The sequence below is a fragment of the Marmota flaviventris genome, chromosome 19 (genome assembly GCF_047511675.1).
Source record: "Marmota flaviventris isolate mMarFla1 chromosome 19, mMarFla1.hap1, whole genome shotgun sequence".
Classification (NCBI taxonomy): domain Eukaryota; kingdom Metazoa; phylum Chordata; class Mammalia; order Rodentia; family Sciuridae; genus Marmota; species Marmota flaviventris.
In genome coordinates, this window is record NC_092516.1 from 35683137 (window position 1) to 35702937 (window position 19801).

At 49.9% G+C, this 19801-nt stretch overlaps 1 protein-coding gene across 2 annotated transcripts in view; it reads right to left on the bottom strand.

The window, feature by feature from the left end:
- The window catches only part of Radil (Rap associating with DIL domain), a 56237-nt gene extending 45830 nt beyond the window's left edge, over window positions 1-10407 (bottom strand). Inside the window, exons 1-3 of one of the 2 annotated variants that reach the window (XM_071605407.1) lie at window positions 10319-10407; window positions 7762-7877; window positions 5353-5948 (exon numbers count right to left, since the gene is read on the bottom strand). In XM_071605407.1, the coding sequence (XP_071461508.1) occupies window positions 5353-5887 (535 nt within the window). In that variant the 5' untranslated portion in view covers window positions 5888-5948; window positions 7762-7877; window positions 10319-10407. The remainder of the gene's footprint in view (window positions 1-5352; window positions 5949-7761; window positions 7878-10318) is intronic. The other variant, XM_027919738.2, reaches the window with a different exon arrangement.
- Window positions 10408-19801: the final 9394 nt, after the last annotated feature.

The window sequence follows — 19801 nt, forward strand, 5'->3', positions numbered from 1 at the left end:
ATTATCAAGAATTTCTGAGCTGGGCGCTATAATCCCAACAACTTGGGAGGCTGAGGCAGGAGGATTGTGAGTTCAAAGCCAGCTTCAGCAAAAGCGAGGCACTAAGCAACTCAGTGAGATGCTGTCTTGAAATAAAATTTAAAAATAGGGTTGGGGATGCGGCTTATTGGTCAAGTGCCCCTGAGTTCAATTCGCAGTACCAAAAAAAAAAAAAAAAAAAAAAAATTCTGTGTTATTTAGGTGGCAACTATAATGTCCACCTTGGCCACCCCTTTGCCAATCTGTCTTATTTTGTATCTTTTAAACATCTTACACCAGTGATGACATTCCTGTGCTCTCAGTGTCAACACTAAGCCTCTCCAACAGTGGCTCCTTATAGAATGATGCCAGATATCTCTGCTTCCCCAGGCTCTGGGGGTAGGAGGTTCTGCCCACCAGGCCCCAGTGGGGACCACCCAGCTCCCAGGAGACCTTCCAACACAGTGCTTCTATGATGAAACAAGGATATGGATTTTTTTTAATCTACGCAGAGATGGAAGGAGAACACTGACTGTGAACAACCAACTAAATAAATTTTCTCTGAATTGGAAATGCCCCAAACTGTCTTTCAAAGTCAATTGCTTTTCTAATCTTATATTGGTGGGAAAAAGTCTTGGTTGTTTTGTCTGGCAAAACCACATAAAATAAATATTTCCCCAGTGATCCTATCATTGAGAATCTGCTGCAAAGGAAGCCTCAGCAGAGTGGCAGCTGCCCCCAGATGAAACGAGGCGTGACGATACAGATGGCCGCCTATGTCTGAAGGTAAGAGCTATTGAAAAGTCATATTTGAAGCAGAAGGAAAAAACTTTCAAAAGAAAATGACCACAAGGATGCTGGAGGGCTCTCCAGCACATAATTCATGGGACACAGATGGCATCATGTGCGAAATACTGGCTGTCCCCAGGGGAGGGGAAATCACTGTCCGTGAATGACAAGGTGGCATGACAAAACAACTGAGCTGGGTACTCAGTGACAACACCTCTGCCACCTCTGCCACCACCTGCCCCCTCTAACTCTGAGGAGCATGTTCCCCCCTGGCTGGGTGTGCTCCAGGGCAGCAGTCCACTGCATGACACCCTTCCCTTTCCCCTGTCCCTGCCAGGAACACTGGTCCCATTCTGGGGTCTTGTGCGTGTGGAAGCTGTGACCTGCGAAGGGGCTTTCTCTCCGAGCACTAACCCTCCCCCAGACTGAGCCAGTGCCCACTATACAGAAGCCACAGAGGACATTGATGGCAATGTTTGGGTCGAAAGTCCATGGCTGCTATCGTGGCCCCTGGCCTCTGCTTAGCCTACAGAGGTAAACTCAAATCTTGGTAGCCTTAAAAACTCTATGCTTGCCTCCTTATGACGAAGACACTCAAAGCAAAGGAGGCCCTTCCCCAGCAAGAAACCAATGCCCGGCCTCTGAAGGCCATGCAGGAAGGCACACAGGCAGAGCAGCTCCACACATCCCTCAGAACCGGGCTTCAGGGACCCCAAACCCTCAGAGAGCAGCCTGAGAGAGACTAGTGAGGCCACTGCAGGGGCACACAGCCATCACACTCAAGGGCAAGGACTGGATGACACATAGCCCTTGAGAGCTGAGCACAGGCCTAGAGTCCAGTGAAATGGCTCCCAGTGGAGGCCAGGTCTGTCCCCCAAGGGACATGTGACAATATCCAGAGACATGTGCTACACCTGGGGAGCAGGCAGGAGGCAGGAATGCCGCTCCACCCTCTGCCGCCCACAAGCTGCCCTGCAAGCCGCTGAGGAGGCTGAGGAGAGGCGGGATCTGAGCCCCTCACCCGCAGAGGAGGCTGGAGGGGCATGGAGACCTCCCGTTCTGTGCTGAGCTCAGCTCACCTCCCTCTCCCTGCCTTTCCCAAGCCCTGACAGAAACCACATGGCCCTGCCACAGGGGGCCACATGATTGTCATCTTTATCTCAGTAACAGGTCCCAGGACCCTCTCCACACGGCACAGCCCTAGATACCAGCTCCGGGGAACAGGAGAGCGGCTGCCCACCCGGCGCCCCCTCCACACCACCTCCCTCGCAGGGTACACCCCTGTTTTGATGGCCTGGAAGCCGAAACCGAACTCAGGGAAGGCAGTGCTCACGGGAAACTGAATCCTAAAGTGCCTGACCGCCACCCACGGCTCCCAGCAGGCCGTCTGCTCTCAGTGTCCTGGGGGGCTCCCAGGTGACTCCCCTGACACTGGTCTGCTGGAGGTGTCCACACGGGCACCCGCTCCCTGCTGCAGCTCAGCCTCAAACACTCTGCTGAACGCTGCCAGCTCGCAGGGACGGCCAGCTCCCGAGAGCCGGGGGACCAGGGACAAAAACTAGGGTTCCATCACTCTGTCACCTGAAGCTCTGGATGGCCAGCCTCATCCACACACACTCATACACACATGTGCACACTTTTTCCAGATGAGGTCAGATGATCCTCTCACTGGGGGAGTAGGTACAGCCTCATTTTTGGTCCTTTGAGAAAAGAATGCGGGGGAGGACCTGCCTGGCCCTTCCTTCCATCCTGCTGAAAACGACAGCACCCAGCTCTGTAGTATTAATGTCCCTGCAGCAAATGCCCCCACAGAGCCACCACCAACTGTGGGTGGGCCTGCCCTGGGGCCACACTAGGAGCCTGTCAGCACCCCAGGAGGCTCAGAACAGACAGCTTCCTGGGATGTCTGAATGCCCTTCCCAGGAACATGTAACACAGCAGCATAGTCAAGAGTGCCAGGAAAAGTGTCCCCTGCCAGAGAGACAAAAAAGCTGTACCTTTCTGGATGTTTCAGTTTAATGCTGACAGTCACTAAGCTGCTACAAAGAACAACTCTTTGGCTTCCTGTGGCCTCCTTACAGTGACTTGGGGTCTCTGTCTCCGCAGTTCCCACCGAGGGGGCAGACAGGGAGCTGTGAGCCCTGGGCAGTGAGGCTCTCAGGAGGGGCCGCCGTCCTGACATCCCAGAGACATGCCCACGTGGGTGTGTGCTGCCCCAGCAGGGCAGCCACAGAGATGCCGGCCCAAGGGCTCCGGGCTCCAGGTCAGGCTCTGCTCGCCACTCTGCTGCAGCAGGACTGAGCACCTGAGGGCCATCCTCAGCTCCCTTCCATTCACGCTCTCCAGGGCCTCGCCCCTGCCTGGCCCCAAGCCAGGCTCCATGAGCACGCTGGAATGAAAGGAAGCTCGTGGGCATGCCCTTGACAGTGGACTACCTCACCTCCCCACAGCCCAGGCCATTGGTGAGCTCAGGAGCATGGCCAGGAGGCACGAGAGAAGGAGGTCAGCCAGGAGGTTGTCTCTGGAGCCTGGGGCCTACTTGGGCAGGTAACGTGACTCACTATAGCCTGACAAGTGGGTCAGTTGGACTGGCCAGCTCAATGGACTCTTTATTGGAAAGACATTAAAAACCACCAAGTGAAAGCTTCCTCTTGCTCCAACTGGTGTGGAAGGAGCAGCACTAAAGGGCAGCGAGCTCAGAACAAACTCTGCGTCCTGCAACACAAACATGGCCCCACTGTCCTGCGCCAGCCAGCGGCCACCTGCCTGAGCAGAGCAGGCTTTCCAAGGCTCCGCCCCACCTCTGGCACTACATAGCAGCCTCAGGATGGACAGCGCTGGGTGCAGGTCACAGGCAGAGGCCTGGCCCCCAAACTCCACAGCCCCGAGATGGCCCCATGGCGCAGGCTCTCTGCATCCACTTGGAAGAGGAGGCGAAGCTAAGAATGACCACAGTGTGGCCACTTATGTCAAGGGTGCTCTGTCTGTACAAGATGCCGCTCCACCCCACCACAGTCTCTTCCTTTTGCAGATTCTTTCCACCTCCCAGGAGGGCTTTTAGAGCGAGGCAGAGGGAACGCAAGTCCTCTAGATGGTTACAAGGCAGGGTCAGGATGAAAACCAAACCTCAGTAAGCAGCAGTCTTTGGGGCAGATGAGGGTCCCCGCGCAGACAATGAGGGTGCTCATCTGATGAGGCTTAAGCAGAGTTGGCCTGCTTTTCCTTATCACATGCTAGCAACTCTACACAGTGTCAATGAGAGAAGACTCCTCCCAGTGGGAAGGAACTCCCTCTGCCACCCCCTCCTATGCTGGGTGCCCCATGGCTTTTGTGCACCCACAGGAATTGCTGGCCATTTCAACAGGATGACACTACGCCACCAGGACTTGCTAAGCTCCATGGCCAGCATGGTGGCACGGGCTGCTTCACTAATCCCTTCGTGTCTGTTATCCCCATTCTCCAGATCAGGAAATACCTTGGGAGGTACCATAACTTACCCGAGGGAACGAGAGGGCCAGTGTTACCTAGAGCCAGCCATGGCACCCACAGCTGGGTCCTGTTTGGGCCCAAGGCACCCTGGCCTGTGAGGCCAACCACTCCATCACCACACCTGTTGTATACATGGAACCCAAGCCTGGCTCATGCTCAAGCAGGGATGGGGGAATTGAACGGCCATGACACTACATGCAAACCACATCTCGGGAAGGACTAGGTCACAGGAAGCCCGTCTACATCTTCTCCTGGGCAATGTGAGCCCACTCTACTTTCTTGTATAAAGTAATCATTTTTTTACAGGAAACTAAGAAAATACATTTAAAAATCTTTGGTATTTTAAAATTTGTTTTTATGAGGCATGCCTATCAAAATAATCAACTTCTTTCCACCAAATGAACAAGCATCAGACACAAAACTGTGGGCCACAGGCTGCCAAGGCCTCAAGCCCATGTAGGCAGAACCACCCTGCTTCCAGCACTTCCCACACAGGATAATAACCAGCCACCTCTGGCTGGGCCTTCCCTAAGAACAGCCTGCAACCACCACAGGTGCCCACCAACCCACTGCACACCCAAATGAAGCCAGTTCACAGCTGGACACCATGTGACCAGAAAGTGCCACGTGGCCTTTGTGACAGCTTTCTTCATTGTCCCTCCATCTGATCCCTAAGATTCACACGGCATCTGAAGGCCCTCTGTAACATCACAGTAACCTGGTAGTTTATGAGGCATACACAGTTCCCTGGGGCTAACAGGCTGGGCAAGACCTGATTAAACAGAAGGATGGATTTGGCCTAAAATACTGCAAGAAGATATTAGGAGCCGATAAAAGGTACCACCAGGCCTCCTGTAGGCAGACAGGCTGAAGGGTGCACCGTGGCATGGGGGTCTTCAAAGGCTCGCAGCAGGGTTCCCTCCAGAGCAAACCACCTCCACACCTGTCCCTCCACACACACCCCGACCTCTGCGCCTCGTTGTCCTCTCCTAACCACTACCCTGTGCTTAGACACATGGCTTTTCTGGAAACTTCTACCCCTCCTCACTTCCTCACCTGCTGTGATGGTATCCACATCCTTGGCTGCCAGCTCTTCCACGTCTGACCTCTTTCTCAGCTCAAACCTCCGGGATAAACCTTCTCGGGGTTTCCATAATTCCTGGATCAACAGGGGCTTCTCGTTATCCCCAAACACCCGGAAGCACTGGGCCTGCCACGGCCGTCCAGGGGACCCAGCCCGGCCCACTACATCGCACAGCACGTACTGGCTGGCACACGCAGGGTCCAGGGCATAGCGCTCCAGGGCCTCCTTCACCAGCTCCTGGGCACTGGAGGTGCCCGTGGCCAGGACACTCTTGTAGTGCGTGCCAGTGCAGACACTGTCCCCAAACACCTTCAGGACGCCAGGGGCTGACAGCTGGGTGGAAAGCTCTGCGGGGTCATCGCTGGCACCCAGGCTGCAGAAGGTAGAGTCCAATTCCCTGTACTTGTAGCTCAGTGTCCGGGATAGCACACTGGACAGCAGCTGGCTCTGTCGCTTCAGCTTGCTCTTGGCGGGTGGAGACATGATGAAGTGCGTCCCATAAAACATGGTGGGCAAGTCTTCATGGGCAGGACCAAGGCTTCAGCCAAAGGGTGGGGAGAGGCTGGGCCTGGGAGAACAAAGCAAGAGGTCAGCACCAACCATCATGAGCACCAGGAGCAAAGGAAACACGAGTTCCAACCAAGTGGACAGAAGAGTCACTCAGTGTCCCAGCCTTGTGGACACCACCACAGGTCAGACCCCACCAGAGCACCTGCACTGAGGACAGGATCACAGCCTGAGGGGTCACAGGGACAAAGCAGGTTTGATGGGCTGAAGCACACTTCAGGGAAAGCCACTACTAAGAAGCATGATGAGGTCACCAAAAGTAAGACATGCTCCGTCGTCACAGGGCCGACTTCCAGGAAGCACGGGGCACAAGGCACAAGGAACAGCGTGGCTGACAGCTGGGCGAGGGACAGGTTTGCCGGGCAGCCTGAGTTGGCTTGCTGCCCCCAGGGTGAGCCCACCATCCAGGACCACCACAGCCAAGGAAAAGGGATAAACAAGTTGGGGACCAAGTAAACTCTGAAAATCCCCTGCACCACAGTCAATAGTGTGGACTACCGAGTCACCCAGTCACAGAGACATGTGGAGCTGGGGAAGCAGGTAAGATGGCAGCCATGTTCACAGCATAATAAGCAATCAGACCCTTGAAACACGAACCTCCGGAAAGCGCCACTCCTCCACAACCCGGAAGAGGCTGGTCCCACTTGAAGGGACAATTCCCTGGGACACAGCTTAGAATGTCCACACCGCCACAATGGACACAAGGCCTCTTCCAGAACCAGTGGAAGCATGCTTGGAATGTGTGCATTCCACCCACCGCGTCCAGCCGGCTCAGACCTCTCCAGGCCAGAGACACCCAACCTCACTAAGAGGAGAAGCCGGCCTTGCACAGCTTTGTGTGTGTGTGTGTTCTAGAGTCCTAATTCTAATGTCCTTAGTCCCACAGGCTTAGAGGTGGAGATTATTAGTCTCCCTCACAAATCTCAGTGGGGCAGAAGAGCAGATAGAAGAGACAGGTTCTCGAGGCATTGCTGTAGGACGAGGGACACTGGAAAGCTGTGTGCACAGTTCCTGGTGGCTGCACCCCACTTCTGCGCTCATGTTCTCACCAAAAAACAAAAGCAGACAGACCACTGAGCTAGGAGAAGAGCCCATTTTCTAAAAGGCTTTGGAAAGAGTGGCCCAGGACCCAGTAAAAGCAGCATGGGCACCTGCCACTGTAACTCCAGCCAACTCCTGTGGATCAATTAACATTCCCAGCCTCAACTCACATGCGGTTCTGTGGGCACTGGACAGGGCTTTGAAAGGGAAAGTGGCAGCATAGGGCAGAAGTACCCAAGGAGCCTCTCAACAGAAAAGGAGCCACACCATCCTCAGGGCACCAAAGAGTGAACTCTCCAGGCCTCCAACACTGACTCTGCAAATCAGTTTTCCTTCAGGCTGCCATGTACCTTGGCTGCGTCCTGCTCCCTGAAGCCACAAAGACTGTCATGAATAAAGCTGAAAAGCAGGCCACGGCCATTCAGTTGCTGTAGAGCCAGTGGCCTGCCTGCTGCCATGCAGAAGAGAAGCCTGAGAGAAGCCTGAGCTCTTCGGAATTGCTCTGTTAGCTTCACATAGAACACCAATGTGTGCCCTAGAAGGGTGAAACATCCCCTACTCCTACAACCTACTGCTTGTGGTTCACCACTGCAAAGCCTTTTGAAGTACTGGTTTTCCAAAAACCTAAATTTGCAGCTGGGAGTCTGGGAGATGCTAAACAGTCCTAAGCAGGAACACAGGAGGTTCTCTTGGGGCTCAGTGGGTCAAGATATAGAGGAGTCAAGAAGTCAAAGCCTGGGCTGAGGATGTGGCTCAAGCAGTAACGCGCTCACCTGGCATGCGTGGGGCGCTGGGTTCGATCCTCAGCATCACATAAAATAAAGATGTTGTGTCCACCAAAAACTGAAGAATAAATATCTTTAAAAAATTCTCTCTCTCTCCTCTCTCTCTAAAAAAAAAAAAAAAAAAAGTCAAAGCCTTTGTTTCTCCTCCCCTGAGGTGCATGCCACAAGTCTCTTTGTCAAATCCTAAGAAGTCCAGAACCATAAGAAGTCCAGAACCATAAGAAGTCCAGAACCAACTGTGGATTCCCCTCACGGATCCATCATTTACTTTACAGTAAAAGCATTTTCCGAGGGTACTCACGTCACAAATGTGCGGCTCTGAATCTGCACACCCTGTTAGCAGGTTCAAATCATTCCCAAAAAAGTACTTGAATCTGAGATCAGAGTCCCTGCAAACAGCCCCTCAAATCAGCCCTTACTGACCATCCCTAAGGGGTGCACAACCCTGCCTGAGAAATTTCCCATGGGACTCTCAAGATGCCCTTGCTCAAAAACCTCAAGGCTGGAACACATTCTCAGAGGACCTGACTCTCACTTGGCCTAACTGGCCACCTTTCTGGAGGAGAGCAGACATCTCTGCCATAGGTTCTCCAGGGTCCCAAGCCCAACCCAAAGTGGGCAACAGTATGGCCTCTGCCACCAGGCACCCTATGGCTCGGAAAGCCTCTGCTTCTGCAGACGGTGTCTGAATGTAAATTTAAGCACACACCAAAAGCTGTGGAAGCCACGCTTAGTTGGGAAAAAGTCATGATTCAAATTCAAGGAGTATTTAAAAGGCCCCCAGATATAATGGAGAAGTGAACTGGCATCTTGCACACAGAGGTGGACGCAGGCTTGGTAAGTTCTGATGCTTCCATTAAAAACAATGGAAAATTACAAATACACAACTGCTAGGCCCCCTTCCAGGGCCTCACAAGTGAGGGGCCCTGGAGCTTGAACTTCAGGGGTGCCCCTCCCTCCTTTCCAGCAGCCTCTTGAGCCAGATTCTAAGGCAGAGTTAGGAAAATCATGAAAAAGAAGAGAGACATGTGAATTGGGAGAAAGTGACTCATTCCTTTCCAATAACTCCTTCTTAACCCCAAGAAGTCCTGGTAAACCAGAACCTTATCTAGTTGGGGTTTTACAGAAAATTTTCTTCTCCTTATGATCATTCTCCCTGTGGTCATTGCAGAAGGTGCTGCTGTGCACACATCCCTGTGGGCCACTTGCACACACACACTGCTTTCCTTTCTAATCACAAAATGAAGAGTAGAGCCTGTTTGTCTAAATGGACAAATTTGATTTTTAAAAGGCCAGGAGGAGTGCAGGAAAATCCTACAGAGTGGAGCACGCCCTGCGTAACCAGATCTGTTTTTCTGGAAGTGTGACCTGCCTTTTCCTTTTCTGCTCAATTCTCGCCTCTGTCACACAAACACTAGGGAAAGCGTAGGGCCCAGAGCGCCAGGGTGCAGGACGCTTGCTTTGGCAGCTCTCAGAGAATGTTTGTCTCTTGTTCTCAAGAAAGAGTCCCATTTCTGATGAAAACCCAGCCCAAGTCACAGCGGCAGGGGCAGAGACAGAGGTCAGTTGCAGGGCTGACATGGGTGGAGGGATGTCTCTCTGTTCCAACAGGACAATGTGGAACCCATTATCATTCCACCAGGAGGATAAACAGCAAACTTTGCAAACTGAGCTTTATCCCTGCTTCTTCAAATACTATCTTTACAGCTTTGAGACAGAGCGAAGCTTTTGATTGCCAACATAATTCAATCAGGTTTCATTCTGCCTGCTAGGCTCCTGAGAGGGGAATGACTTCCCCAGTGGGATTAAAGACTGGCTCCTCTTTGGAATGCACAAGAGGTGGCCCGTGTTAACCGAGACACCGGTAATCAAATTCTTTTTGGCAATTCAGATTAACCAAGCCCTTGACAGGCGACAGGGGCTGGGCGGGCAGGCAGGTCTGCACCCTCCAAGGCCCCACCCACCGGCTCCCCAGGGAAATAAACCAGGTCTCCAGAGGCCTGGAGCTCCCGCTCAGCATCTGTCTCCAGGGATGCAGTATTTGTTGGGGGACTGGAAGTGGGACAGAAATAGCGGGGAAACAATGCCTGTCTCCGCACACGGGCGGGGAACGCCTTGCTGGCGGGGAGGTGATGGGGGGCGGGAGAGTGCTGTACCCCGCGCCGCACTCTTCCGCGGCGCCCCGCGCCAGACTCCCGCTCCAAGGCACCTCTAGGGAAATCGATGCGGGAAGTCCCCCAGTGCTGGGGGCTGGCCGCGGGCCCGACCCTGGCAGCCCGCGGGCCAGGTCACTCGCGCACCCGGGCCTTCGGGGACCGCGCCGGGCCCGAGAGGAGGTCGGTCTCTATGGCAACGAAGCAAGCCTGCCTCCCCCCACACCCGGATTCGCGGCGGGTAAGAAGCCCCGCGCGGCCCCGCGGCCCCAAGCGCGCGACCCGCCGCCCCCAGCCCGCGGCCCCCGCGCCCCTGGGCCCCGTAACCTCAGAGCAGCACCGTCTGGGCCACCCCCGCCACCGCCTACCCTCCTCGCGCGCCCCCCTCTCACCTCCAACGCTGCCCTCCGCTGCCGCTGCCGCCGCGTCCCCGCGCGGCTCCCACGCCCGCCGTTAGCGGGAGCCGGTGCCTGGGACCTGCACGCGCCGCGGCGCCTCCTGCTGGCCGCGCAACGGACGGGGCGGGGCCTCAGGGCGGAGCCTACGAAAGGCGTGGCCTTTGGGAGGGTGGGGCGAGAAGAGGCGGGCGGTGAGTTGGAACCTCGGTGCCCAATAGACGAAGAGGAAGCTTCTAGGGGCGGAACCACCCGTCGAGGAAAGAGGCTGTGCGCTGGCGCCTCCTGCCGGCCACTCAATGGATGGGGATGGGCTAGGGCTCGGGGCGGGGCTTCTGGAAGGGCGGGTCTCTGCCGGGGGCGGGGCCTGTGCTAAGCCGGGCGCCACCTGGGGCCTCTGTGTTCCCAAGTTGGTTGGGTGGTGTTTCCACTCTCACCTTCTGTGTGGGCAGGTGTGGATGGGTACAGAACTGTGCTCCTCGATTTATGAACATCTAAGACATTGAAAGGGAAAAGGGTTTCCTTACCCCCCACCCAGCAGCTAGAGCTTTAAGAGACAAAGCAGATGGTGGCATATAGGCTTAAACGAGGCAAAACGGGGCCAGGTCAGCTCAGGGGCTCTGGCCCAACTGCCTTCCCTGGTCACTTGTTTTGTTTTTTCTTTTATAAAGCCCACGACCTTAGCCCTCTGCCTTGGTGTTAACTTTGAGGAATGCTTCTCACAGGGAGGTTCTTTTAGACTTTTCTGTTGCTGCTGACCTGAGAGATTCCCGTGGTGTGCGATCACAATGCAGAATTCCCACACTGGGGCCCCCCTTTTTGTTGACAGTGATGGAGTTATAATATTTCCTAGTAATGACCCCATATTTGAGATGGGGGAATGGGAATGGGGGCAGACATCTGTAAATGACCATGTTCTATATGCCAGGCCTTTTACTAAGGGCTTTACCTCGGTTATCTCCCTCGACGGTGGCATCAACCCTTGTGAAGCAGACAAGAAAAGAGGTTCGGAAAATCAGGCTGCCAGAGTCTGAGCCAAGACTTGGCTTTTCTGATAAAATAACTCCCACGAATCTTTGCATGACCCCCCTACCCCCAATGCACACCAGTCTGCTCACCCACCATGGGATGGGAGGTTGTAACTAAATGGCACGCTGGATTATGTCAATTCAATTTCCACATAAAGGAGGGCAATCTCCCAAGAGATAATTTCAGAGCTGGAAAGATAGCCTGGGTTTAGGTCTGGGTTTTCCTCCAAAGGTATTCCTCACAATCACCAGGGCTGGGCTTCTACTCTCCCCAAACTCTCTTCCATAGGGATTGGAAAGTTACAGTCTGGGGGCCAGATCTGATTTGCTATTTTTATAAATAAAGTTGTATTGGAACCCAGCTGCACCCTTTTGTTTGCATATTGTCTATGACTGTTTTTGTGCAATAGAGAAACTTTATAGCACTAAAAGCCTAAAACATTTATTATCTGGCCCTTTGTAGAAAAAAAAATGTGCTGGTCCCTTCCAGTAACACCAGCTATCTAGTACTGTTCCTCACCTTTGTGTCTGCCCCGGCCAGTTCTCTGCATGGAGATCCTTCCTCAACTGAGCTATGCTGCTCGAGCCTCCATAACAAAATACCACAGACAGGTCCTTAAAAAATAGGAGTTTCCTTTTTTAAAAAAAATATTTTTTTAGTTGTTGATGGATCTTTATTTTATTTGCTTATTTATATGTGGTACTGAGAATCGAACACAGTGCCTCACATGAAGGAGATAAGCGCTCTACCTTGGAGCTACAACTCCAGCCCCAGGAGTTTCCTTTTTAACAGTTGTGTTTAAGTCCAAGACCAAGGTGACAACAGGGCTGGTTTCTTCTATGGCCCCTCTCAGCTTGAAGATGGCCACCTTCTCACAGTGTCCTCACCTGGCCTTCCTCTGTGTATGCCTCTCACATGTGTCTGTGTATCCTGGTTTCCTCTCCTCCCAAGGACACCAGTCAGATTGGATTAGGGTCCACCCTCATTTAATTTAATCACCTCTTGAAAGTCCTTACCTCCAAATTCAGTCACATACTGAAGTACCGTACGTTAGGACTTCAACATGTGAATTCTATGGGGACACAATTCCTCCCATAACACCTACTTTCATCACCTGGTTTGTCTCTACTCATCCTTTAAAGCCTCACAGGAAGTGTTACTCGTGTGGTAGTCAACCTCCAAGATGGCCCCCAGTGATTCACAGCTCTTGGTTTTCACACCCTAGACAGACTCGCATTGAATAGGATTGAATTGGGTAACCAATAAGGTGTTGCAAAATGGCACTGTGACTTCAGGAGCTACGTAATAAAAGAGCTGCCTTTGCCCTTGCTCCCTCTTAGATGGGTAATTCTGAAGGAAGCCAGCCGCCATGTTGGGAGGACACTCAAGCAGCTCAGGAGGGAAAGGAGAAAGTGAGGCATCTGCCAACAGTCACCACCCACTCACCATCCGTGTCAGCGAGTGCGCTGGATGTGGTCCCTCCAGCCTCCATAGTCATCAGATGGCTGCATCCCTGACCAACATCTTGATAAAGTCTAATGAGGGACCAGGAGCCAGAACCTCTAAGCAAAGCTGCTCCCAAAGCTCTGGCTCTCATAAACCACGTGTGGTAATAAATGGCTATTATTATTGATTCAAGCACTGAGTTTTTGGGGACAATTTGTTATATAGCATTAGATAACTAATACCCATCACTCCAGAAGGCCTTCCCCTCTCCCCCAAACATGGCTACCTGTCCTTCTTTGTATTCCCACAACCTTTTGTGTTTTTCCTTTTCATGAAGCCAGTCCACATTAGTCAAACTAGGCTCCTTAAACATAAATCAGATGTTGCTACTTCTCCGCCTATAATCCTCTAACAATTTCCTTTTGCACTTTAAATACAGGATTCACAAAACCCTGCTCCCACGGGCCCTACTGGCAGCCACAGCTGCCAGCCCCATGTCTCCAGCCCCTTGCTGTCTCCAAGCACACTAGCTCACATCCCTCCTCCCAGACCTTTCCTCTTGACGTCTCCTCTGCCTGAATGCTCTTCCTGCTGTGTGTGCACGAGGGTGTGTCCACCCTAGTCTGCTGACCACCACCTGACCATCACTCCCAATTTATTTAATTCATAGACCTTTGTCACTGCTGAACTTCATCCACTTGTATATTTCAGACACGATAGTTTATGTTCCTTTACTGTTATCCTTGGCGCATAGTAGGCTTGTAATAAATATTTGTTAAATGAATAAATGAATGGATAGATTTCCATCTCCTCCCACTCCCTCCTCAACTGGAAGTTTCTCAAGCACAAGTCCAGTTTTGTTCACTTTGTCTCTCAGCAGCTGCACCCGGGCAAGCGATCAAAACAAGTTTTTCAACTATCAGGTTGAATATCTTTGGAAATCTTACTGGACAGAAATGGAGTGTTGAGCTGCTCTCTTTGGCCACCGGAAGGTGGAAGTGTCCTGGGACCTAAGGAAAGGACCCACTGAACCCAAAAGAGAAGCATCTGGTTAAGGTCAAAGGGTGGTTCCCTAGGTTTTACTAGGGACAAAGAGAATGGGCTCTTGGGAGAGCCAGGAGAGAGGAAGATGACCGCAGACACAGGCAATTAACAATTTAGCACCTCTCGGCACTGGTAACATATGGGGTGACAGAGTGAGAGCAATGAGCCAGGCACCCTCTAGGAACTTACACTCTGGTGAACAGTAAAGAAATCATTCTATTGCAGTGAGATAACAATTATGTGACAGCTAATGCTGTGTAACAAACACTCAGAGGCTTATACTAGGAAGCATTCACTGCTGCTCATGGGTCTTCAGGTTTCCTGTTGCTCCAGTGAGCTGGACTTGAACTGGCCAGGTTTGGCCTCAGATCTTCTCTACATGTCTCCTCATTCAGGAAGCAGTACTCTCCAGGGGCATGGTCTTCCCCTGACCGGTGGCAGAAGTGTGAGCTTATTAAAGCATCTATGGATGTCACATCCGCCAGTATTCTATTGGCCAAAACAAATGGCATGGCGAAGACCAGTGAGTGAAGGGAAAGAGAGGTCAGGATGCTGCTTCTACAAGCCAGAGAGCACCAACGATTGCAGCACCCCTGAACGCTGGGAAACCCCAGGACAGATTCTCCCTGACACCCCCGAGAAGGAACCAGCCCTGCCAACAACGTGATGTCAGACTTCTGATCTATGAGGCAATAAATTTCTGTTGTTCCATCTTCCCAGTTTGTGGGTTTTGTTATGGCCGCCCCAGGAAGCCAGTAGAACACACTAATAGGATCACAGATGTCACCCAGGTTTCTGGCTTGCCAAAGACGAAGAGGCCATCGCCCAGAGTCATGGGAGAGAAGCATCTATATTATCTTTTTGATACAATACACACGTATTGAAGTTCGTGCATGGATTCTATGATACCCAGTAGGCACTTGGATCTATGGAGCTGCAGTTCAGGTGAGATATTTAAGAAAGTGTTGATTTGGGGCACGGTGCCATGGATGTGGATGTGTTTGATTGAAACAAACTACAATGACCATTTCAATGCCATTAAAACAGATCATACAGGGGCTGGGGCTGGGGCTCAGCGGTTCGGTGCTTGCCTAGCATGTGTGAGGCCCTGGGTTCAATCCTCAGCACCACATATGAATAAATAAAATAAAAAAGTATTGTGTCCAACTACAACTAAAAAAATAAATATTAAAAAAATAAGATAATTATAATTATTTTAAAAAACCAAATCATACTATAGTCTCTTATTCTTGAGTGTTTTGTCTATTCTGAAGAAACTTGAACTACATTTACTCAACTCAAAAAAAAAAAAAAACCTCCAGGTGGGGTGGAACTTCAAGACTCATCTACCTAACTGGATATTTTCTTTTTCTCCTCTACCAGCATAGATTCATTTCTCTCAGCATCCTTTGTGGATTCATTCAATTTCACCTCTACAAAATCTCCAGCGATACTCTAAATGTGTACAGCACAGACTGTATACAAAATAATTCAATACATAGATAAACGCAGTTCTATTAAAGTTGTGCAGGTGGAGAAGGCTTTGGAAGTCCGGTGTTCCCGGGTCTGGGAGTATGTTGAAACACTGATTCATCTCCATCTGCACAGAAGTCAGGAGCCATCTCGTTAGCCAAAAATGTGAGTCCAACATACAGACACAGCATAGAAGAAAACACACTGTTGGGGCTGGAGTTGGGGCTCAGTGGTAGAGCACTCGCCTCGTAAGTGTGAGGCACTGGGTTCCATCCTAGCACCACATAAAAACAAATAAAGGCATGGAGTCCATACACAACTAAAAAAAATTAGGAAAAAAAAAAGAAAACACATTGTTAAACCAGATATGCTTGGGAGGGTCTGATATTTCCATCACTATTGATTTTTTATTTGTTTACTTGACATGTCACCTGTGAGCACAGGTTTATGACATACACAGGAGAAAAAATGATGACAGATGACAGATGATACTACGTATTAATATTTTATTTTGAGAACTGATAGTTAGTGGCCATTTTTTCCCCAAATTTAGGGTAAAAGAGGCCCAGGTGGAGGTCTTCTCTCTAGTGCCCTAGAAAAGAAATGGGTGAGTTTCAGAATCTGACTTCACTGATTTGTGGACCCAAAGCCAAAAGAGGCCAAAAGATTTGCCCAGGTTCACAAAATGAATCACAGATTACTTCTCCCTTGTGAATCACTATCAAAAAGACACGTTAAACGTTGGAGAGGATATGGTGAAATCATATCCTCGGCTGGTAGGAATGTAGCATTGTGCTTCAAAAACAGCCGCCTGGCGGTCCCTCAAATGATGATACACAGAGTGGCCATATGACCCAGAATTTCTATTCTGAAGTCTGTTCCCAAGAGAAATGAAGACACAGTTCTATAAAAAATTTGCCTACAAAATGTCTACAGCATTATTCATAATAGCCCAAAAGGTAGAAATAAAGGTGGAAACCCAGATGTCCATCAATGGGCAAATGATAAACAAAAATATGGACACAATGGAATATTACACAGTCATGAAAAGAAATGAAGTACTAACACACATACTACAATGCAGACGGACCTTGAAAATGTTAGGCTAAGTGAACTAAGCCAGACACAGAAAGGACAAATGTTGTGTGGTTCCTGTGATATGAATATCCAGAATAGGCAAATCTATAGAGACAAAGTAGATGAGAGGTTGCTCAGGGCTGGAGGGGAGATGAGGGATAAGAAGGTGGCGTCTGAGGGGGTTTCTTTGGGATTCATAAAAATGTTCTGAAATTGTAATGGTTGCATAACTCAGTATATACTAAATATCTTTGAATTATGCACTTCAGTGGGTAAATCATATGATATGTGAAATATATCTCAATAAAGATGGGTTTTTTAATATTTATTTATTTTCCTTTTTTATTATTTGTTCTTTTTTAGATATACATGACAGTAGAGTGTATTCTGGCATATTACGCATACACAGAATTTAACTTATTCTAATTAGGATCCCATTCTTGTGGTGGTACATGATGTGGAGTTACCCGGGTCATGGATTTATATATAAGAATAGGAAATTTATGTCTGACTCATTCTACTCTCCTTCCTATTCCCACACTCCCCCCACCCCTGGGATTCATTCCTCTTTGTCTAATCCCATGGACTTCTATTCTTCCCCTCCCCAGCCTCCCTTGTTGTGGGTTAGTATCAGAGAGAACATTCAGCCTTTGGTTGGGGGGATTGGCTTATCACTCTTAGCATGTTATTATCTAGTTCCATCCATTTACCAGCAAATGCCGTAAAGATGGTCTTTTAAAGATAAGACAATCTTACCACCAAAATGAGTATGTGAACTAATGCTTATGCTAATTAGCTCAATAGTGTCATTCCACAACATGCATCTATTTTTTTTTTTGTAGTTGTAGATGGACAGAATGCCTTTATGTTATTTGTTTATTTATTACTATTTATTTATTTATTTTTAGGTGTAGATGGACACAACACAATGCCTTTATTTTTATGTGGTGCTGAGGATCGAACCCGGGTCCCGCCCGTGCTAGGCGAGCGCTCCACCGCTGAGCCACAATTCCAGCCCTATTTGTTTATTTTTATGTGGTACTGAGGATCAAACCCAGCGCCTCACACAGGCTAGGCAAGTGCTCTGCCACTGAGCTACATCTCCAGCCCCACATGTATCTATTCCAAGACATCATGTTTTACACAATAAATGTGTACAATTTTTATTCTGATTTTTTTTTTGTTAGGGGGATATTTGGGATTGAACCCAAAGGTGCTCTGTTACTGAGATACACCCCCAGCCCTTTTTATTTTGAAACAGGGTCTCCCTAAATTGCTAAGGCTGGCTTTGAACTAGTGATCTTCCTGCCTCAGTCCCCCAAGTAACTGGGATGATAGGCATGTGCCGCTGCCCCTGGCTTTTATTTATGAATTTTAAAAATTAAATTAAATTAGAAATAAATCAATAATTAACCAGAATAAAATAAAAATATGCAAGCAAGACAGACAAAGCAATTCTAATAGTAGGGACTTCTGGGTGATAGAGTTTGTAGAAGACTGCATTTCTGAAGACAGCCATACCAACGTACATCGGTCCCACACTTATCAGGCACTGTAACAGACTCACATCCATGGGGGTGGAGGAGGAAGTCTACATTGTCTTCCCTTGAACTTGGAAGGATCTTTTTAGCTGCCTCCACCCATGGAAGATGGCAGAAATGGTGATGAATGGCTTCCAAGTCCAGGTCAAAAAGGCCATATGTCTCCCCATAACTCTTTCTCTTGAGACACTGGCCTTGGGACCCAACCACCATGTTGTAAGGAAGCCCAGGTCACATGTGGAGGTCGCACCTGGGTATAGAGTCACCATGTCTTTATTCTGATAAAATAAGGTCTTTTTGACATCTGGGGCATTAGGGATCAGTACGGACTCGGGGGGCGGGCATGCTGGCCAATTCCTAGAGCCTCTCCCTCTCCTCTTTCCCACAGAAGCCATAATAAAGGCCCTAGAGTTTGTTTTCCTATGGCTTCCTCTATCTACCACCAGAACAACCCTGGTGCTCCCCTATGTGGCCCCAGGGTGTGGCATCCTGTGCCCTCTCCTCTGAGGATCTGGAAGTAGACAACCGTGTTCCAGTGGCAATTTTCTTCTGATCTCACTGAATCTGAATCATAATAAAACCTGCAAGTTAAGGCAAGGTTTTCTGCTGATCTCCCCCCAACCCCAGGGTCCTCGCCAACTACCAGCCTTCGCCACCAGATGCACGAGGGGAGTTCAGCCTCCATTTCCACCAGCTGAGGTCCCCACCCACAGAAACCACAAGAGACGCTGATGATTCTGATTGTCTCAGCCACTGTATTTTAGGATCGTTTGTCATACAGCAATAGATGATGGTACAGCACTTGGAATTTACTTTACATGTTTTTACTGAACATCTCAACTTTTCTACAATGAGCAGAGAATGCTTTTATTTTTTTTAAAAAAAGAGCTGGCAAATGTTATTTTTAAAAAGAAAAAAGAATTCGGCAAGACCGAGGCATCTTGACTTTTTCTTTATTGAAGTGCTTTCTACTCCACTGGAAACAGCAGCAATTCACCAGAAGGGTTATTATTCTTCTTCATACAAATGTTTATCAAATAACTGTGTTAATACAAAATACCGATTTCACAAACACGGGAAGGTTTCCAATATCAGCAGGACATTTTTAAAAAGTCATGCCACAAATGTCACTCTCGAACACTGTGGGTTTTATAGATCTATAAAAGAGGGCTTGAAAGACACTCAGAGGGCTCCTGCTTTCTACCTTAAGAAGCAAGTGGGAAGCTCTTTGTGGACCCTCAAATGTAAACAGGGATGGTGGGCAGTCCATCCAGCGGGAAGCCAGAGCCTGGAATTGAAATCGCCTCTGGAGGCAAGGTAGCCCTTTCAAAATGGGGTCCAGAACTTTCTAGAATGCATTCCATCTCTGCCTCGCACCTTCCATCTCTGGCTGAGCACTTTCCTGTGGTCTGCCCTTTCAAGGTCTCTAAATCTTCTAATCCCCAAACACCCTCCAACCAGCATGGGGCCACCACCAGGACCAGAGACCCTAAGATTTGACCCCATATTCTTCTCAGTAAGGTCAGGGTACTGCATAACCAGACATTTGGAAACTCCTCATTTCTCTCTCCCTACCTGTCCCCACGTGGCTTCAGGGCACCCAGACCCCTCCAAGGTGTGGCACCATGTCAACCCCCGCCAATCACAACAGATAGGCACGGAGCACCCATTACTGACGACCTCGGCTTTCCAGGGGTGTCCCACCAAGAGCGATTTCCAGAATTTAGGGTTCAACCCCACTTGTCGATCACAAGATCAATTTAGTTGGATTGCAACTTGAGCAAACCAGATTGGCTGGAGGAGGGCAGAGCGCAGAAAGATGGGCAAAGATCGATCCGATGGTGGTATGACGTGAATGTTTGTGTCCCTC